Raw genomic sequence first — 22,289 nt, 5'->3', positions numbered from 1 at the left:
AAAACCAGAAGCTGCTAGTTACAAGTTCCTTGATTTTGAAAGCAACAACCTGATGATGCTTCTTCTGTGACGCATCTGAGTAAATTCAGATGAATTCAGGGCACCATGACTCTATCGAAGAGAGGAATCTCTACACACATCTCCTACTGTTCCATACCTACTTTTTCTAAGGAGACATTTATGAGTTTTTCACATGATAAAATACATTAAAATGTAATAATGAGCCATTTGTAAGGGACAAATTCTGTCATTTTCAGGAGCACTTTTTATTGCCTTATAATGTCTGCACACAAAGGCAGGATAATTTACTTGCTCTGTTAGTTTTGCTTTCTAGCTCCATTCTCTCAGCATTTGTAACACAGACCATGTGGTCTGCATCTCATTTTAGATCACCAAAAAGCCTGAGATTATTGCCTAGTAATCACTTCATCAGCGTGTGATGCAAAAAAGGTCAACAAAGCCCATCCAGTATCTCAGTGAACCTTAAGAGTAAATAGGATGAAAACATTCATAGACATTAGAATGCCATGAACTGCATGCACTAAAGGTAAACGTCAGTGAAAAATTGTTTCTCAAATATCTTTCAAATCCAGACTTGACTTCCAGTAATTATGTTAAATCACCCTACAACATAAGGAGTTAGACTGATGTAAGTGGTGCTCATATACAGTGAATGTCTCTAACAATATATCTGTAAAATACAGTTAGGAGTGATGTGCATTTTGCAGAGGAAGGCGCAGAGGGCGATGCGAGTGCCATGACGTGAAAGAAGAGGCACACATCAAGTTTATGACATAACAGTTAACTTCTCTGTTTCACCAGTTTTATACCACTGGAACACAACTGACATTACCAGAGAGAATGCTGATTTACAGTGTATTGTAGAGCAAGGTCTGCAATACAAGGAAAAAGAGGAGATCGTGTTTGGTTTGATTCCACAGAGTTATACATGTGATTACCCTAATCATTTTAGTTAGTAATTGACTTCAGAGAACAAACAACATGCTTTAAAAATAGACATTTGTTCTTGTAAGGTAAAGGCTTCAAAGGCTGAAGAGATATATATACCATCATGTTAACATTTCGCTTGCAAATAGTTATTTCACTACTTTTTTCTGTGAGCTATTAAGTTTCAGTGGCCCAAAGCGCTCCGCCATGACTCTGTGGCTGATACTTGGGACGGTCAACTTGGTTCCTACAGTGTTGCTTGGTTTCCAAGAGGTAAGAACACCTCTCATCTAGTGTTAACAATGCCCACATTGTATTTAAATATACATTTGCCTATATTTATTACATACAATATAAAATAAAATAACGTAACAGAATTAAAAATCATATATAAAATAAAAAGCATTGATAGAATAAATGCAGATTAATGGATGCAAAGTTCAGTTCCCACACTATAATCTACTTTAATGTAGTTTCTGCATTAAACTAAGTTAATTTTCTAATAATTTGTACGGCAATAGGATTAGGCTTTGATTGAAAACTTCATTGCTCAGGGAAAACACACAGACCTAAGCTTACAAACCACTTGCTTTTAAACATATACTTAAGTATCTGTACTGATTTCAGACCAATTTGCATCTGCAATGTTGACTTGAAAGTACTGGTCTTGCTTGAAGATTGACATAAATGATTAGGTAAATCACACAATCATTAAATCTAAATAAGGTGAAGTGGATGATCCTTCATAATTAGTCAATATGGGGTTTGACTGTAAGTTATTTTACAGAGCAGAAAGGCTAAGGCACAAAAGCAAGTCAAAAGAAAAGAAATCAAATCAAAGAAATATGTATGGAAGTGAAAAATAAAATTTGTCTTCCACCCCTTCTTCAATTGATGCCTTTATTAATTGTATTTTCTGCTGCAAGAATGCTGATTTTTGCAGTGTTATGCTAATTTGCCAACATGCAAAATAAAACAGCTATTTGACCATCTTTAAATTTTATATTTTGTATTCTATTATTACTAAGCCTGAATTTTTACTAGTATATTTATGACAAATCAAAACATAAGAAACAGCAGCAACAACAACAAAAAAAAGAATGCTAGTTAATACACAGTTATCTAATTATTGCCAGTAAGCTTACAATTAAAAACTGTAGATAGAAAAGAAAAAAAAAATTCATAGAAAGATTTGGCGTAGGGCATGGTAGGATTAGAAAGGTCAGCAACTCTAAGGCTGTGTTAAGCAAGTTTAACACAGACAACCAGTCCACGAGACAACAAGCATGAGTTTAGATCTAGGTTTTTGTTTTAGGGTAAGTGAAATTCAGCGTGAGTGCTTTTCTTTTTTTCAACATGTGTTCAAATGAGTTTATTAAACAGTAGTAATTTTTATATCTTCTCCAGTACTTGTCATTTTTAGAAGCAGGAATTTAGAATTTCTACTGGATTGTGATTTGCATCAGTATGACTAAAATGGTTTACAGAAACATATTTTTTAAAATCAGTTTGTACAGTATGATTGCTTTTTTCCATTTTTTTTCTTTTTGCAAAAAAAATACTATACATATCACAGATTTATATCAGAAAAAATTAAAGAACTATGCTGTTGGTAATTTAAAGACAAATATACACGGTCAGGAGTGTACCAATACCATGAAGAGACCTATTTGAACCAATTAAATTGCTTAGTTTGTAAATGACTTCTCAGTGTGAACAGCAATAGCAGAAACAGCTCCAAATTATCTTCATCATAACTGTCTTAGCCAGCCAAATATTAAAAGTAGAGGCCTTAATCAGTCAGATGAAAAGCTCATCTCACCCAGTCCCTTGTCTGACAGTAGCCAATACAATTGCTTAGGGCAGAAGGTAAGGGAAAGCATCAGCATCCCTACTTCTTGCCGTACCCTTCCAGCTCAGCAATTTGGGTCTCAAAGATTCTGGAGCCAGAAGCTGTATTTCTGTGTCAATCAGGTCCTGATGGATTAGTCTTCCATGAAATTATCTGCTTGATTTTTGAACTAACGCAGACTTTTCCCATGCAAAATACCCTATGGTAAGCTCCATGTTTAGGTTAAAGAACCACCACTTTTTTTTCTTTTTTCAAACCGATTGCTTGAGATGCACTTAAGACAGTGCCTAATTCTTAGCTCATGAAAGACATCAACCATACCTAATGGACTCTGTGCCACTGCAGATTCTACAACTCTCTATCATATTTTTAACTTCTTCCATGTTAAAGATACAAAGACCGAGATATATTCTATTAAATGTGGGTATCTAGAAGGTATTTGCATCTAAGCAAGTTGCCATGTGGTCCCTTTAATTCAATAGATAATCAAAGACACAAGTTGGACGTAAGGTAAGGTTTTGCTGCAGCATTGCATGTATCACATTCTGAATAGTAACAATGAAACGAGCAGGTTTTCATTGACTATATTGAAAGCTTAGGCAACTAGCTCACACACAGACAGGTACCCAGCAGATGTGAAATTACACAAGACAAACCCCACTCCTACTCCCTTTATTCTGTCTTTGTATACCTTTTATCTAATCTGCTATAACCCTTTTTAGATTTGGGACACAAAACACTGCCTGCAATATATACAATATGGGTTCATCAGGGACTTACACCATGGTATCATGGCATTTTCTGCTTATTAGTAATTCCTAGTGTTTCATTCGTCTTTCTGAACAGTCTTGAGTATTGTGATGTTTTCAGAGGACTGTCTGTTATGATTTGAAGGCCTAAAGGTGCTTATTACTGTGCACGAAAGTTGGGATAGCTTTATCCATGTACTTTAACTGAGATTTATTAGCACTCAATTTCATCTGCCATCACTTTGCTGCTAGTTAATACTGTGAGGTTTTTCCGTAGCTGTTCGCAATCTGTATTCATCTTAAGTACTTCGAATAGGTTTGTATCATCAACAAATTGTGCCACTGCATTATTAATTTTCATTCCCAGCTCATTTATGTACATGCTAGACAGAGTAGGCCTTCTGGAGCACAATCACCTCCCTTATTGGGAAAACTGACCTCTGCCTTTTGTTTTCCACCTTTTACAGGACATAACCAGATAATCGCTTATTTATGCACGTGAAGACCCTCTCTATTATCCCAAAGGAACTGAGTTTCTTTGCTGGAAGTCTGTCTTAAAATCCTTGTGGAATGCCAAATGGCCTATACCCTCTATCAATATGCTCATATTTCCTTCAAGGCACACTAGGAGATGTAAAGAACACTTGTAAAGCACACTTACTTTTAAAAAAGTTATGTCATTTTTCTTCTACAGTATATTCTTCCCCGGATTTTCTGGTCTGTAGCTTCATAGGCCTGACTAGATGCACTATTTAAAAACCATCACATTTGCCTTCTTTCAGTCCTCATAAAAAACTAATTTAGAACAAGAAAATACTATTAACATTTACAGCTGTTTTATACTTCCATTGGAACACCTGACCAAATAGTCACCTGGTTCTGATGATTTAGCACTCTTAATCATGACAATTTGTTCTATGTATTTTTGCTTCAGATAGTTTGCTTTATTCTTTTCTTTAGCCATCCTGCCTTTCTAGGTCTTCTAACAGTCTATTTTGATGGCACAGATTTGCTTTCAGTTTCCAGTGCAATGTCTCCATGCTGTTTTCACATACTTTGTCCTTTCAGTTCCTTTTCAGCAGACTTTCTCATTTGTTTATAGCTTCCTTTCTGAAAGCTGCACGTTGCTGTGGTGGATTTTTTTTTTTTTTTTTTTGTCCCTGCAGAGATGCTGACCTTTAGTTTGTAATGATCCCTATTATGATAGCTATGTTTTGAACTTGCACTGCTCAGTACATCAGCCAAATCTCTTCCTTACCAGTTATCCTCTTAGTGTTTCCTAACGTTACAAATTTTTTATTTAGAGCTGGAAGTTCATATCCAAAAGGATTTTAGGCTAATGTCTGTAACTGCAGATTGGTTTTTTACATATTTTATATGCAGGCTAAGGCCCCTCAGATTATTTGCCTGTCCTTTTCTGCATATTTTCCATTAAATTTGCTTGTGCTTTTGTTTTGTTCCAAGGCAGTATTAGCTAAGTCTTTCCAGAATACTAACTCTATTAATGAAAATTTGGGGATTTGTTCAAGTATGATTACGGTTTTTTAAGATGCGCTTCCTTCCACATTTCACATGCCATACTTGTGGGTTTTTTCCTTTCTTCCTTTTATTTAGTGATCCCTAACACATAGAAGACCACTGACTTTCTCTTTCGAAGGCTGCCCAGTCTTCAGAAGAGAGATAAAATAAAAAAGTCTAGGTCTTTATATTTTAAGATTCACCAAAGAGAGATGGCTTTTAACAATTCCATGGAAAGGCAGTTGGGTTTTTTTTTAGAATCCGTAAATCAATTACACAAAATCTGAAAGGAAATCCATGAATCGTTTGAGTGGAAAAGTAAATAAGTACTAAAAAAGCTTATTTCAATAACAATAGAGAGAATATACACTTTGCTAGCTTCAGGGAGGTTCCATCCCAAAATTGAGGAAGGAACATTGACTCTGCAATGTATATTTTCCATTTTTTAATCTCTCTCTCTCTCAATCACATGTGCAACAGCTCACTATCAAGTCAGACACAGAATTCAGGAATCTAACCAAAATCAAACCAAGTGCCTGTAACTACTGGTCCACTGGAGTCAATAGAATAGTGTGACTAAACCCCACTATGCCACTTGGAAAATACACCCTGAAGAGTAATTGTATTCTCAGAACAGTACTTGTTCTTTATGCAGAGAAAAATTAAAATATAGGCTTGCTTTTATTTATTGTTTGCTACTCTAAAATGTCAATGGGTCAATAAAATTGCTTTTTACTCTTACTGTGTTTATTCCTGCTGATACCAACACCTACCATATGTATTTAGATGTAGTCCCAAAGAGACAGCCTCAGTACCTTGTCAGAACAAACAGCCATTATACAGCTGTATTCAGAGCAAGAAATCATCATTGCTTAGCATTCACCACATTGATAAAAGGAAAATAATAGCATATGCATATGAAGTCGTATAGTCTTATTTACACCTCAGTAGTACTGAGACCAAGTTTAACTGTACTTGTCTTAAAAATTGTATAAACCAAACCAATACCATCTAATGATTACTTGTTTGCAATTGTTACACAATTCTTCAATCCCAAAGTTTAAACAAGTAATTGAGCTTTTCAATTATGATTTAAAATGCAGTCACTATTCCTACTGGCTCCTCTTTATCTGAAATATTTCTGCAGTGAAAAATAGCTTGGAAGCAGATAATTTTTTTGTGTTACTTTTATTCTTCATGTAGCCTTAATAACAGTTGGACTTATGTTTATGAGTTCAGAAAAATCTCTGTGAGACCAAGTATAAACAATTACACTACAACTACAGGGTAATATTGCTTTCCAACTACATTGCCCTCATCTCGAACACTTTAGTAAAGATTAAGACTCGCTGACATTTCCCATACTCATGAAAGGAGGGACTGTGAATCTCAGCAGTACATATACAGTAAAACCCTTCTCTTGTTAGAAGGAGAAGCTACAGGAGACAAAGTTCATTTCACCAAAGCACCACATACCTTAAACGTTGAATACTAGCTTCTGGAAATTAATCTCTGTCTTTTTGATTATGGATGAAACAGGCACAGATGCCTGTGTAAGATGTTTGGTGAAATCTCAGCTTCTCAGATATTCAGGACGAGCAATTATAGCAACATCAGACTTTGATTTGAACACTATGTAGGTTTGCTTTGAGCACAACATGGGAAATCAAAATTGACCCCAAGGCTAGTTTCTCCCAGAGATAGTAAATACAAGACTTCGGTAGGTAGTATCCTCTTTCATTAAAGTGCATTTTTTACAAGCCTTATCCCAAGGAATTTAAAACATTCTTCATTATCCTTTTAAAAAGAAGGGAAAAAAACTCAAATAAAAATTTATGTCTGGAATTATGAGCAGAAAAAGTCCATCCCCTTATACGTTCCACCATGGATGCTTCTGATGCTCAATATGAAGCAGGTTTCAAGAAATGGCCCACTGTGCCTACAAAGAAAGTCTCTTTCCCTGGTCTGTCAGTGGCGTTATAGACAGAGTGGTGGCCTCATGCCACCCTGGCATCTCCTTGAAGAATTCCTTCATATAGAAGAGTCTCCCATTAGCACAGCTCTATGTTAAACCTCAATTCTGATAACCAGTGAAAGAGACAGAAAAGGATACTTGGTAGGATGATGAAAATATGACATGGTTTGGGGAGAAAAGCCCTCCTGTGTCAAAATGATTTGTGTTGTGGGTTTTTTTTTATACCAGCAGTAGCTGCAGCTAAATCAAAGCAGGATCCACTTGCAGAGTAAGGTGAGCCTCCATCCTACATCTGGGCTCAGCAGGTTCCCAGCGCTGACATTTCTCTACCTCAGCTCCCTTAGTGTCCAAGTGGAGAAGGATTCATGGGCCAGAGTGCATCTTCAGGGTTTTATATTTAAAACTGTACAAGATGGAACAGACTGACATATTCTATCCAGGAGAGTATCACCATCTCCATCTTCTTCATTCAAAATGAGTCCATTTCTTCTCTGACGGGTTTAGTGTATTCTGATTCAAATTTCATTGAAACTTGGGATTGTCAGCTGCTAGCTCAATATGCTACACTTAGCTTCCTTTTAAACTCACACTGTATTTTTATTTGATTTTAGTGCTCCTGGGGACAGGCAGTGTTGAAACAAAATGGATTTTAGCTGATTTGATTTTCCATCCTATATATTTTTATAAGCTCAGAAATGACCAAGCAAGAATGCACAAGAGTAGAATATAAATCCTCTTCTGGGATAAAAATAGACCAAATAGAAGACATCAGGGGAGAAAGAAAATCAAATACCCTTTAAGTCTTATCCCTTTCTTAATTCTGCATTTCTGAATCTGATAAAATATTACATTTATCAAAGATTATTTCCTACAAATTCAGAAGACTAACTCATTTTTTTTCTTAAGAATAATGATATTAAAATTTGAATAGAACAAATGAAAAATGGTCTAATTCCAGGTAGAATTTTTTCTTTTCTGAACCAGCAGAGGAAAAATATGATTTGTAGCAACATTAAATCTAGTAAAATATTTATTAGGATTTCTAATTTAATAAACAGCACACTAATAAATAGACGCACATATCCTGAAACACATATCACTTTCTTGCTATGAGTTCTTGATATATTTTTTAAATCAACAGCTGATACACAGTTTTATGATCCCTGAACAGATACAACCTATGCTACTGCCTTATCAGTTATTCTGAAAATGTGTCCTCTTCCATGGAGGGGCGAAAAGTAAATGAGCAAATTTAGCTTGTAATTCACTCTACTAGAACAAGTATAACCATGACATGGCAAAGCCCATTACTGATAAAGTGTTCATAAAGAGTTCTGCACCACTTTTTCCACATAAAGTCAGTTAGTTTGCAACCAAGAGGTCAATCTGGCAATCAAGACATGAAGTGCCTAGGAATTGTAAGCAACCTGAAGCATTTAAAAGTGTAATCTGAAAGTCTGACACGTGCTGCATGAAGGACACAGAAAATAAAGGAATTTTTACAAAGAAACTTTATCCTTTAGTGTGGTTTTATTCAGCATTATTTAAGCTAAAAGCTTTGAAAAGATATATATGCTTAGGTTGGGGAGCCTTAGCCAAACCTGTTTTTAAACCATTAATAACACATTATCTATCCCTATTAGTTAACTTGTGAAAAAAGTATATTAGATATATTTGAACATAAAAGGCTGAACAACCTGTGTTCCTTACCAAATGCTCTTTCAGGTAATAGAAACTCACAGGAGTTCACCTTGCCCTCAGAAAACAGTTACTACAAAGTAAACCACTGTTGTGTTGTAAAGTAGCATGGTATTTTAAAAGCAAATGTAGTATTTCACTGACAAAAAAAAAAAAAAAAAAAAAAAAAGGAAGCAGTTTAAGCCAGAAAGATTGCAACAGCGGTATCATGATACTACGAAACACCTCAAGGCTTCCAGACATCAGCAGGCAGACCCTGTATCTCAGGAGGAAAGTATGGATTCTTTACATGGCCATACAAAAGCTTAACTTAGACACTAGTAAGGCACAGATTGTATTCTGACACTCAACCAACATTAAAACTATTCAGACAAGAAGCCCCAGGAACTCCTCCTGTCTTTTCTAACAAAAATCATATACAGAACTTTATTTTAATTTTAAATATTTATTTTCTCCTCTCTCCAACATGAAAGATCATGTTTGCTTACAAGATGCTAACATGTCTTTAAATTAACCATGTAAACATTTCATAATATTTAGCCTCATAAAGTTGATAATTACTAGCTCTAGCAAGGGCAACAAAGTTTTTCATAGAGCTTAAGACCAAAAGGAGTCATTGCAGTCCATCCAGTCTCTAACTTACAGAAGAATGCAGGTCAGATGGACTGTTCAACTGTTTTGCTGAAAGCCAAGTTTTTCAGTTCTGGAATTAATATTGTAACTCCCATCTTCACCTTTTTCACCACTCCTGTGAGGAGTGGGCATGGGTGAAACCCCAAGTCAAAATCTTGAGGCCAAAATTCCTAAACTTCTAAAGTCTGATAAGACCATCCTTGAACAATGCCAGATAAGGGAATCCAGTTTTAACAGAAGATTTTAGTAGAACAGAAGCAAGAACAATCTACTTTTTAAGCTAATTTACAAAGAAAGAATACTAAAATAAAATGTTGAAAAGGACACAGTTAAATAAAACTTAAAAAATGAAAGAGGCATAGTGTTTTTACAGCAGCACCAGGCACAGGCTGGAAAACCGCATCAGGAGCAGCGCCCACCTTTCCAACTGAGGCTGAAGGTGCCTGGATGGCAGGCTGCCTTGCCACCGCTTGAAGGAGAGCAGGCTACGGCTTTGGGAGATGAGTAGCTGTAGCTCCTGCTGAAACCAATGAAAACTGTCATTCTTAATCCTCTGGATAATCGAACCCAACTGAAATAGAACAATTTGCAGGTAAAAGGTAAAGAGAATAAAAATAATTTGAGTGGCACTGCTGCCTGGAAAAATTAGTTTTACTGATTCAATTGCCCTATTTGTAAATTGGGGATAATACTACTTCTATTGCAGTCTCAGAAAGAAGCTGAGAAGATTAACTTATAACATCTGGAACACAAGAAGCACTATAAAAGTGCTAAGTAGCAGTTATAAGGTCTTATTATGGGTTAACCTTGGAGAAAAAAATTAAATAAAACTCCATTAGGCTTTAAATATATAAAGATTAAAATGAGAAAAGTGTAGCGCAGTGGGTCACTGATAGACATCCTAGGCAATCTAACATTCATTGCACTCCCTACTTCAAGCAGTCCCTAAATAATTACTGTGTACCAGCATATGAACTTGATAAATTAATTTTATTTTGCTCATTGATTTGCCCATGTCATAGTAACATTATTATTATAGAACACCAAAATACATTCCCAGGAATACAAGAGTCAATGTTTTAAGAAAAGATTTCATTAAAAACATAGTACTGGCAGATTTATCATCAGGGAAAGAACTCCCTCCTCACAGAATGCAGACAACATTAAAATTCATTTCTAGTGCTCCTTTTGTCTTTTCCCTCCTCTCACGTCTCACTGAACATACATGTTTCTCGTTATATATTCACTTTTTGTACGTTCTTTTGATTACGTAGTGTTGTTTCAATAGTAGACTATATATAGCAGATCATATTTCTGTTAGAAGTGTTATACTTTTTCTCCCTTTAGCCACCTACCCTCCTGAGCTCACACTCCCTTAGAAAAGCCTGAAAAAAATGGTTCCATAGTAAAATGAAACATGTTACTTGCATTGTTGGGGTTTTTTTGGTTTGTTTGTTTAGTTGTTTTTTTTCTTGGACAAATATTTACATTTTGAGGTTATCAGAGAAAGAAAAATTTTGAACAGAATCACAACAGTTCAAGAGCATCTTTCATTTAATGTCATGTCCAGGTATGTTAATACTTGGTCATCAAAATAATTTCTATATGTGCTGTGTTTATATGGCAAATTTAAAACAAAACAAAAACCTACATTAAATGATAGAGTCCCTGCAATAACCATGCCATTTAGGAACCTAAACATTAATGTTTAATTCTCCTTCAAAAAGCTGAAGCCCCTTTCTTATTTCTGATGAACTGATAAAGAGCAATCTCTTAAAAATGTTCTGGTCTGACCTAAATTCTGAACTTCAGAGGCATGAAATGACAGACAAGTCTTTATACATGTATTAGTCAGTTCTCTCGGCAGGCTATCAGGAACCAAGATCAGAGATTACCAATACTTAAAAAGTCAAATTCTGCCTGCAGATATGCATGTTGAGCTCCCACTGAAATCAGCAGGGTGAGTTCATACAAGGAAAAATTTGCCTCTGAATGAAATCTGTTGATCTAATAACAGCATGATCTATGAAGGTGGGTTGGAGGTAGAAAAGCTTTCCACTTTTTACAGGTCATCTTTTGTTCTTCTTTAGAGTTCAGGAATTATTCTGCACTTACTGTCAGGGAAAGGTTAAGCGTATTAGTTACATCCAAAGACCTTAATCAAAGACAAAATAATTAAACTGTTCTATTAATAATTGTATTAATACAATTTAAAAAAATCTGGTGTAAATCAGGTGAAATCTGGTGCAGTTCCTTCCTAGGTGCTGGTTCTTTTTCAAGATGGTCTACAAGTAGCTGTTTCTCACACTAGTTTTTTTTGATTTCCAAAATAGTTGAAGAATACTCATTTTTTTGTTTGTTCTTTGTTAGCAGAGCAACATTAATGTTTCTGTATCTCAGATATGCTACTGCTTCCCAATAAGTAGTATGCCCAAGAGCAGTCTTAATTTTTAAAAGACTACTCTAAGATTTTGCTTCTTTGCCTGCTCATCATTTTCTTATTATTCCTATGTGAAAAAGGTTTGGTACTCTCCCTTAAAATAGGTAGCTTTGTATAGAAAAAAACCATATGTAATCTAGTCTCCATAAGGCATTCACTGTAATTAAAATGTAGCATCTAAATATAAAATCAGAAATGTATAGCTTATTGCAAAAGGAGTCAGCAGAAGGAGTGATGGTTTGCTTCAGGTATTTAAAATGAGTTAGATATGGGCTGTTGCCATAACAAACACTCCAGTCTCATGCGACTGATTACACAGCAACATAAAGTAGATGAGATTTTTAGATTTAATTTGTAGCAGTTGCAATTACATGACTATTACATATTAAATAACCACTTGTGAATATTTTTTTTTTCATATGAGAAAAAAATTTGTTTAATAAACTGTTAGATTGAGATTAAGAGACCACAGGACACAAATGAGTAACTTTCATCTCCTACAAGCTAAGAAGCATAGCAGAACTAACTTCAGCTGGTACAACTACATGATGAAGCACTCCATGGTTTTTAACTCTGTTTCATATTTAAAACAAACCTTAGAAAATTAAACTTGCCTCCAATAGTGACAACAAAACAACTCTACTAAATTCTTTGTTGTATAAAACTACATTTTAAAAATGCTAAAGTCAATACAACAGGCTGTACGTCCAATTAGGTTATGTGGTTAGCTCAAGTGTCTTAGATATTTTACAACATCCTGAAAGTTGACTTGTTAACAAATTCAACAAACCTCAGCTATTGCTTTCATCATAGAAAACTCCACAAAGTTGTAATTTAACAAAAATATTATTTATAATAAGGATACCTGTAGGATGACAAAGTGTTCCAGTGAATTTAAATACGATTTTGATTTATTTTAAAGTCTATTATGTTCTGACATACTCATGATGTTTTATTTTATATTAGCAGTAAAACAGATGCTGAAGAGTTTTTGCCATTTTGTAAATTCTATTTCTATTGACTGTATTTATATTTAAAACCTTTAAATCCTTTAGAATGCCATTAGATTTTCTTTTCCTTTTATAGTATCTTAATTAGAACAAACTGGTATACAAATATTTCACACATGCAAAAGTTGTTTACAGAGTTCCTCTCTAATTTTCTCAGGGAAAATTTGGGTGTGGAAAGCTGGCAAAATGGATTAGGAGTAAATGCTATTCTGTATGAATTAGTTTTTTAAAATCACGGAGTCCAGCACAGAATCTATTAAGAGACTTAACTAAAGAAAATATGACAATTTAATTCAGATTGATTATAGACTTTGGTGGTGACAGTTGGCTTCAAATTAAAATGAAAAAATGTATATGCATTTCCAAGTAGTCTAAGGAGACATCATAAGTAATTATTGCATGATTCTATCACAGAAAGATGTGTATGAAATGGTAAACTTGAGAAGCATTTGTAACTAATTACTTCATTTGTGTTCTGAAGAAAACATTAATACTTCCATTTCTACTCTGCAGGCAAATAGTTTCCTATTCAGCTTCAACCAATAGATGCTGTCATTTTTAATTGTACAAGCAATTGAAAAATACTTAATAAAATCTTAGTTCCTATTCTAAAATTCTAAAAATGGAATTCTTTAGTGGTTTTGGTGGTTTTAAATCTAAGAATAATAGAGAGTATAGCTATAGTAGGGAGTAATGCTTGTAAATTGTCAAAATACATTCTAGTCCATGAGTACTGAAACTGTTGAAACAATGTTGTATTTAGGGCCACTTACAATTTGCTTTAACATGGATCTAGTACTGCTATTGATATCTAGTTGGTTGGAAATTCTGATTATTCAATACATCGTCCAGGTAATTATTTCTTTCATAGTTTCTGCAGACCTATTTAAAACTGCTCTCTTTATGCCAAGTTTACATCTCCATTGCTAGGAGGGAATGAATGTGGACTATTGTCTTGTTACTAGATGTCATTCACTAATTTTCCTATATGTGATCCCTACCAGTTTACAAAAATCATTCTTTCTTCAGGAAGGATAGAAAATCATCAATTTCCTAAGCATTTCAAATAATTCTGGAAGATTTTTTTTTCTATGAACGAGAACACATATTAGAAATTCAACAACTCGCTTTGCTTTCAGAATCTCCACTGCAGGCAGCTGTCAGCACAGTTCCCTCATAATAGCACTGTAAGAGTCCACTTTTCTGAAACATCTCTTTTCAGCACAGCAGTAGCTGAACAGTACCCAAAATGAAGTACAGAAGAATATATAAGGCTTTTTATTTTTCTTTAAATTAACTGCCTATGCTCATTCATTGTCTTGTAATTGAGGATGCTGTTTTAGTGTTAGAGTGTTTGTAATAATATGGTATTTTAACCTTGCCAAATCTATATATTTTCTCTCTATGGCCACATATGAACAAAATTGGAATTTAACTAATTATCTTAAGGGGTTATCTTACATTTTATCTCATTTAGACAAGAGATGACTAGGGACAAAAGGGTCGAGTGCACATGTAAAGGCATTTTGGAGTAGATGATGAGCAAATTTCTGACCTATGCATAACTGCAAACTCTGCTCAGTTTACAAATTAGAAGTTTCCGATTGACACTTTCCAGTGAACATTTATTTGTGAGTGACATACAATTGGCTACAACTGTCAATTATACTGAAGAAAGTCTGAAATAAACATCATATAATTCAGGCTTGACATCTCAGAAAAAAAGGGTTACTTATGTAGTACTTGCATGAATCACTCTTTGCCTTTTCTTTCACAATTCTATAGAAAATAGAAATTGTATTAAAACTTAAATAGGCTGTGACAAAAGAATTTAAAAGGATACTTACAGCCTTTGTGAATACACTTGTTACATTCAGTACATTAAAATCCATAATCTATATGCAAAGTTCATAGTCTTCCCATGTAACTGCTTTATTGATAACTGTAAAAGTGAATCTGCAAGAACAACAACCAGTTCTTAAGAAGCAAGACTTCTGTGAAAACTACTCATAGGAAAATAGAAGACTCATGTCACTGAATTCTTTTCTGCTTGTTAAAATTAATAGTCATCGTACTGAGCCAAGGTGCCCTCTTTACATGACAATGAAGAACAAATCATTGTATAACAGGATGTAGTTAATTGAAAATAGGGCTATGCAATTCAGCTTTTATTTGGCAGATGTTCTTGAGATACATGCTTCTATTTTAAAGAAACCACTATTGCCTGTTCTTGATTATAATTTCTTTGTTTGTTTTACAGCAGTTTAAAATAAAATAACAGAAAGGATTTCTATCCCCCACAGAGTCTAGGGGACCTGGTGTTCACTTATAGTGTTGTGTATGGCAGAAAACCGAAGCAGTTACATGCCACTGGTGAGGTGGTAGAGTATCACTGGCATAAGAAAGTGCTTTGCATTGTGCTCTCATAAGTATGTGGGAGTAGCTGAACTACCTTTAGTAACCAATAAACCAAACCATTAAAACTGCCTTCTCAGTCACAAAATTCTATGCACAACATCCTAAAAAGGTGGCCTCTAATTTAAAAAAGAATGTTTCAGAATGCAAGAGTATCACAGTCTAAAACTTCTTAAGGGTACTGATTCCTATTAGTATTTCTCTGCAGATGTCCACAGACAGATAACAAAACGTTGACAAGGTATCAGCATGACATGTAATGATTGCTGCCCGCTAGCAGCATAACCATTACCGAGGTCTTGGTTGGTATGGAGCAAAAGAGAGTCTTTTGGGAAGAAAGAGAAGCAAGATGCTGCTAATTCCTGGAATGGGCCTTTGAATAAGATACTGAATGGATGAGGCAGGTATGACTGCGTATCACTTGCATACCAGGAAAAGCTTAATATAACAACTGAGTGGTGATCTCATGATCCTAAGTGTTCTAGGCATTCTGATGAAAAAGAGAAAATTTTGCTAATGATTAAAAGAAGAAAGCATCTGTTGAATTTACAGACAGAAGTAGAAATCCCAGGCCATGTCTAAACTATGATCTGAACTACAATCATAATGATCAGCCAATGGCCATTGGGGGACATTTTATACATTCTTTTGGGCCTGAACTGAATTTAAGATGATTAAGTAAGTGATGGTTTGGATTTTAATGGTCAGAAAGGTACACTTGGAAGAAAGAGAGAAAGAAGTTGTTGTATTAAAGTAAGTTATATTACAGCCTGAAGATAAGATCACTCATATGAGAGAAGAAAAAAATGAGAATAACATAGGACAGCAGAGAAGTCTGAAGGAGATTTTGATTATAGGTCATCTGTAGTCTAGGTTGCGTTCTTTGGGGTAGTCGTGTGAAACTATCACTTGTCCTTAGAATCAGAGACAAATACCAATTGGTACATCAATACAGATCAAGGATCTGTAATAATAATAATCCATTAATACTTATCAAAGATCTGTTATTTTTTGTAGTTCAGCACTACACCATGACCTTAAGAGTTCCAGCAACTATAACTAAAGAAAACAGTGACAAATGGCACTGGGTAAACTTATTCCCTTGGAAGTTATTAATCAGCTTGTGTTTGGGAAGGCTACTGTGATCCTGAATAGGAGGATTTGCAAGAAATGCAATCATATGTGACCAATATTTCAAAGATTTGCTCAGAAAATGCTTGGGGTGCTTAGATGTATGTAGAGAAATAGGTATTCTCCCTCACACTGTAATATCATTAGTCATTATGACACACATCACTAAAACCAGACCAAGGATGAGAAATGTATAATATATCAATGTTTGGTTGATAATACAGTTTATAAAGATAAAAAACTTATAGTTTACTGATAACTTTTAACTGAAGGCTATATAACATGTGTCTTCTTCAGCAAATTTACTTTTTAATTGAACCATTTTCAAAGGAAAAGTATTTAACCTTTAGGTGAATTAATTACTAAGAGGAGCAAGAAGAAAACGGTAGTAATCAGGCATGTGTTAAACCAGCTTATACAGGCCAAATAACAGACATCAAAGGCATCTAATTTCTGCAGAGCTGAGTCAAATGTCTGAGTGATTCTCCCAATCTTGATTATAAGGTACATTTTGAAATTATGCATCAGGAATTCACAACAGCTTTTAACTCATTTTCCATTCTCATATGCATACAGCACTTTGGGGGATTACTGCAGTTTTGGAGCTAAGGACTGGTCTTGTAGACTGGAAAAGGTAACCAGGATGCAGGAGGAATCAATTCAGCACTGAGCAGGTTGGAGTTTGCTTCTCGTTCCCTCCACCTGTCCCTCTACCAGAAATCTCTCTTGCCCATTTAGTCTTCCCATCATTGGACCTCCACTTTAGACTAGGAATGATATTCTTAATTTCTGTGGAGCACTCAAAGCAGGCACTGCTGCTCACCTGGCTAATGCTTTGAGTCAATTCTACATACTTTTTTGTAAATGTTCCCATAATAGCTTTCTTACTCTTATCAAGACTTTGGGGCATTAGACTAGCAAGTCTTTTAGTAACAAAGTTCCTCTCAAAGCAACAATTTTCTTTACAAGCAAATGTTGTGGTTGAAACCAGGTGGCTGAAACCAGGACAGCAACTATGAATATAATACTGTTATCTATACTTTGGTTTATCTTGTTGTTAAGGTCTTATGAACAAAATAAATGTGTTACATTTTGTAGATAGGCCTAGATTTGCTTAAAATTCTTGTAGAAAAGTAGCCAAAATATAATCTTTCTCTTCCATCTTTTCAAACGAAGCAGAAAAAAAAATAGCTTCCCAATTGTTTGGGTTTAATTAAAAAAGAATTCGGGGAGAGGGAAGAGATAAACTGACAAAGTTGATCATTATTACTGAAATATTAGTAATGGTTATATCTAAAATTATCAAGACAGGGAGTAAATAAAAAATGAACTTACTATAGAACAAATATGTTCAACATAAAACCAGGCCTAAATCATGTCTTACTGCTCCTGTCACTGGTAATATATTTACATTAAACCCTCTGGTTTAGGTTTTGAATAAATTAAACCCAGCTATTAAGGCTAGGGCTGTGAGTATATTTTAAATATTTGTATACTTTAGGTAGGCATGCTACAGGTATAAAGGATCAAGATCAAAGTTTCTATAGTCTATATACTATATAGTTTCTATAGTCTAGCCAGTTCACATGTAACAAATGCAAACTTGAAAACTTTTAAAAGATTTAAATAGTCTGTTTTAGGGTTGCATAATTTTTTGGTCTTGATTTACTTTTCTAAAATAGATTTCACTCTAAGAAAAAATATGAATGTCATAAATATGAATAACCGAGGTAAAAACTACAAAACCTAAACCACCGTTTTATATAGGCCTTCAAATTGCAGACACAGTTGTAGCTTTCTTGGTAGTTACTAATTTCACAAGCATTCTTATATTGTCTGATTAGTACATGCATTTGACTTTAGTATCTATGTTGGAATTACATCTCATTAGAGCAATGCACACTTTCCAGACAGCATATTTTGGGGCAATTATTGTACTACTCACACAGTTAATAGTATTCAGCTTTTGGCCTGTTGTGTTCTTGTATTACCTAAGGTAATTATGATCACTTAGAAGGTACTGAAAGCACAATAGCCATGTGTGTACATCTAGCAAACTACAGTTGACATATATATAATGAAAAGTTATAGCTTATAAGGATATGAATATATTCTGTATGTTTTTTTGTTGTTTACCATTTAGCTGATAATCTTATGGTGTAGCCTTATGAAAGCCTATATTAATAAATATTTTAAGTAAATGTGGTGGAAATAGGATAAAAATCACTGGGTAGGTGGTAGCATCTGATTTTAAATCTTGAAACAGTCTTGGTTTCTGCCTGACCCTAATATGAAGACTACAGAAGGAATAAACAGAAATTCATCGATTGATAGTACCCCTGGTTTTTCATAAGTGTTAAGATTTCTGTTTTGTCATGGCTGTTATTAGAATTTCATTATGTCCTCGGGGACGGATTTTTTATTTTATTTTATTTTTTAAACCATAACAGGATTCAACACTATAATTATGGAGTCAACAGTTATGGTCACAGCTTTAGAATTAAATGACTTGTTTTGTTTTCCAGTAATAGAGATTCAGACTTTTTGTTCAGAATATCTTCTTCAAAATCATAAAAAAACCCCATAGTTACAATAGAAGGCACTTTTTGAGAACTTATAAATAGGTGTCTTCTGTTCATTTATGAACTTAAATGAAGATAAACAAATTTTTGCAGCTCTGTTCATCAGCCACCAAGTATTTCATTTGTCTTGTATAATATTTGTACAGGACACTCATTAAACTTTCTGGGTGATTAAAACTTGTGGACTTTTTTTTTTTTCATAAACTACATTTGATTTTTAAAAGGCATTTTCTCTTGCCATTAGTCATTCTATTTTCTGTTTCTTAGATCCTAATGTTCTACTAAGGAAAATAACAGTCAGCTCAGGTCTCTTTCAAAATGAGTGATGAATCTCATTTATGTGAATGGAACAGAGGCACTTTGTTCTTATCAAAATGGCAACTGTCTCTATTGTGCTCTAGCTGAAGGAATCCTGTATTATTTATAAAGTCTGTCCATGGCAGTCATGCTGAAAGAGGACAAGTCCTCGTGAGTTTCTCAATAAGCCAAGATTTTATGAAACAACTGTTGAAAGCAGATAAGCATTGCTAAAAAAAAATAATGACAGTTTTTCCAGTTTTTTTTTTTTTTTTGAACTATCTTACATTATGAGGCCCAGTTATCAAATAAGACAGATAGCAGATACCACCATCATGGCAAAACAACAAAACAATATATCTTAAATTATTTAAATTATACTCTACATGTATAGGCACAAATATGTACTCATTGTATTTATAAAAATATAATAAAGAACAGAATTATTTTTATATACTTTTATCATATATTCTCCTATCTATTCTTTTTTGCTTTCTTTACTGTTAACTGTGTATCTCCTCAGTTAACAGTGAGTGTGTTGAGGATATTTACACATTCCTGTAGTGCTTTTACCCATGTTAGCGATATACATTCTCAATGTTGATTTAATTCCATTTTAATTGCACAAATTATAAAACTCTTTACATGTACTTTCTTTTTTTTTTTTTCTTTTTTTTTTTAAATAAAATATCAATGACTATGATACAAAGTGATCAATTTCTCATTTGAAAGATAATTCCTGATTTGGGAATTCATACAATGAACAAGCCAATTACTTCATACTCAGAAATACTGAAATACTGACACATACCTTGACTTTTTCTAAGTGATCCTGCAAAGAGTCAATTAGCAGATCCCCCACTGGCTGCCAAGATCCCTTGAACACTTCAGCCTGGCGTAGTTTCAGGTCCAGTTCATCCATCGCCTCTTGAAGGCCCTGCAGTCTTTCAAGGGCATCATCTATTTTCTTTTGCCAATCAGCAGACTGTAGATTCAGCTTATCCCACTCAGTTCTGACCTCATCCGCTTGCCTTTGGAGAAGTTTAGTGACATTGTGTGCCCTTTCCTCAGGTGACAGTTCTAAATGTGAAAGTCAAGAGGCTTTTAAGACATATACTTGTCTTTGAAAAAAAATAATTGCCATCTGGTTAAGTTCAGAGCTCAGTGAGAAACTATTCATAACTAAAGGCACCCATGAAATTTATTTTATTAATGTATTTTCATTTGAAAATTTCTTAACAAATTTAAATCTTGCCACCATACAGATAACCACAGTATGTGTTTAGGCACATAAAGGCATTTTTAAACATGCAGGGTGTAGCTGAAAGTTTATCAGCTGTGTCTTGATTCAGCAAAATATTTCTGCACATACATAAATATTAATCACTGTGAATCTTTTGCTGAATTTGAGTGGGTTTGGGAGCTTCTGTAGTACTGAGATTACAAGTTGAATTTTAAACTAAATTGCATCCTTCAGACCTCAAATGGGCCTACAGCTATAGTTAAAGCCAGTTTCAAAGTCTTCCTATAAATATGCATGTCTATTTAGTGCCATAGTGTTCAGAAGGATCACCAAGGGTTTCTTTCATTATATTTTTAGCTTAGTTTCTGAATACTGACATTCAACTTGGAGTGTAAAAGGAACACTTTCACAGTGGCTGGCAGAATTTATTTAACCATCACTGATCATCACTGATCTTTCCAGCAATGTTTCATTATTCTGCTCTTTCTTCAGTTACCTCTTGATTCTGGGTAGAGCTTCTCCAGTCCCTCCACAGGCTGTTCTGCTAAGAAGATCCGCACAGTCTCAAGCGCAGTCCTGATAGTAGGTTCTTTTGTTTTCAGGTCCCTCTTGAAAGTCTGAGAGATGAAACAAAATTATCGTAAGTGGATATATGAAGAAATACTGAGTGCTAGCCCTTGTTTTCAGCAATTTAAGAACAAGATTTCCAACCACAGCTTCCATGTGTGTATTACAAGTAGTTACAAAAAAAAAATATGTAAAAGAGATAATCAGCTTTTGCTTAACTTGAAATCACATTGTATTCAAAGGAGCAAACATTCTGCCAGCATGCTGCAAAGTACACAAGGTTGCTGATCAAATTTTCACTGTGAGAGGGATCCCTTTTGTTTAACATCAGGGTCAACTCCAGAACTGAGCTGCAAGGGGTAAGGTTTCCCCTGGCTCTGTAGTGGACCAGACCAGCATGGCTGATGGCTCTTGAAAGCAAGAATTACTGGAATGAGAAGGGAAATCCAATATGTCTTACAGCTATCACTTTGCAACGGCTGCTGGCAACTGTTACATCATAAGGAGAAAAAAAAAAAAAAAAAGACTTATGGATATTGACATGTTAATCTGCAACAATTAATAACAAAATAAAATAATCCAGTATATTAAACTATAATCTTTTCCAGTAGTGCTGTAGTTGTATTTCTTCCAAAATTACATTAACTGAGATTTCTGAAATGTAGTATCAAGGCCAAAGTGAAAATTCAAAAATGCCATCTAGCCTGCATGAGTAAAAATTAAAGCGCAAAAAGTAGTCCTTATGAAATAGTTAATTCTTAGTTGCATTAATCAGTATTTATTATCAGTTTCCATATCATTATGTTTATCATTGCTTGGTGGCATGTTCTGCTCCTTTTCATATCAACTGTATTTCTGCCTTTCATCTCTTCCTTTCCCGCCATGCTTCTGGCACCTGTCTTCTTTCTTGCCTTTTTTTCTTCTTTCCTCTTTGCATTTTCCTTCCTCCACCAACAGCTCCTTTTACTATCTCTCTTCTATTCCCTGCTTTTAAAATGACCATGAGTAAGATTCTCAAGGTTGGTATATGAAATTTTGGTAGGCTACTGAAAGTATACATATATAATCTCAGGCTTGGTTTTGGTTTTTGAGGTTTGTTTGTTTTGTTAAAGAGAATTTAAGAGTCCTGTCCTAGTTTCAGCTGGGATAGGGTTAATTTTCTTCTTAGAAGCTGGTGCAGTGCTGTTTAAGTTTTGGTGTGAGAATAATGTTGATAACTGATATTTTTTGT

At 34.6% G+C, this 22,289-nt stretch overlaps 1 protein-coding gene across 14 annotated transcripts in view; it reads right to left on the bottom strand.

Annotated features, from left to right (window-relative positions):
• DMD (dystrophin) overlaps nt 1–22,289 on the bottom strand; it is a 1,096,913-nt gene that overhangs the window by 167,199 nt on the left and 907,425 nt on the right. For all 14 annotated transcript variants that reach the window (XM_040582467.1, XM_040582466.1, XM_040582468.1 and 11 more), the window contains 2 exons: nt 20,988–21,108; nt 20,060–20,328 (listed from right to left, as the gene is read on the bottom strand). In XM_040582467.1, the coding sequence (XP_040438401.1) occupies nt 20,060–20,328; nt 20,988–21,108 (390 nt within the window). The remainder of the gene's footprint in view (nt 1–20,059; nt 20,329–20,987; nt 21,109–22,289) is intronic.

This window comes from Falco naumanni, chromosome 2 (genome assembly GCF_017639655.2).
Source record: "Falco naumanni isolate bFalNau1 chromosome 2, bFalNau1.pat, whole genome shotgun sequence".
In the NCBI taxonomy this organism is placed as follows: Eukaryota; Metazoa; Chordata; class Aves; order Falconiformes; family Falconidae; genus Falco; species Falco naumanni.
Note: the sequence above shows the minus strand (reverse complement) of the source record. Positions and strands in the feature narration are given on the sequence as shown.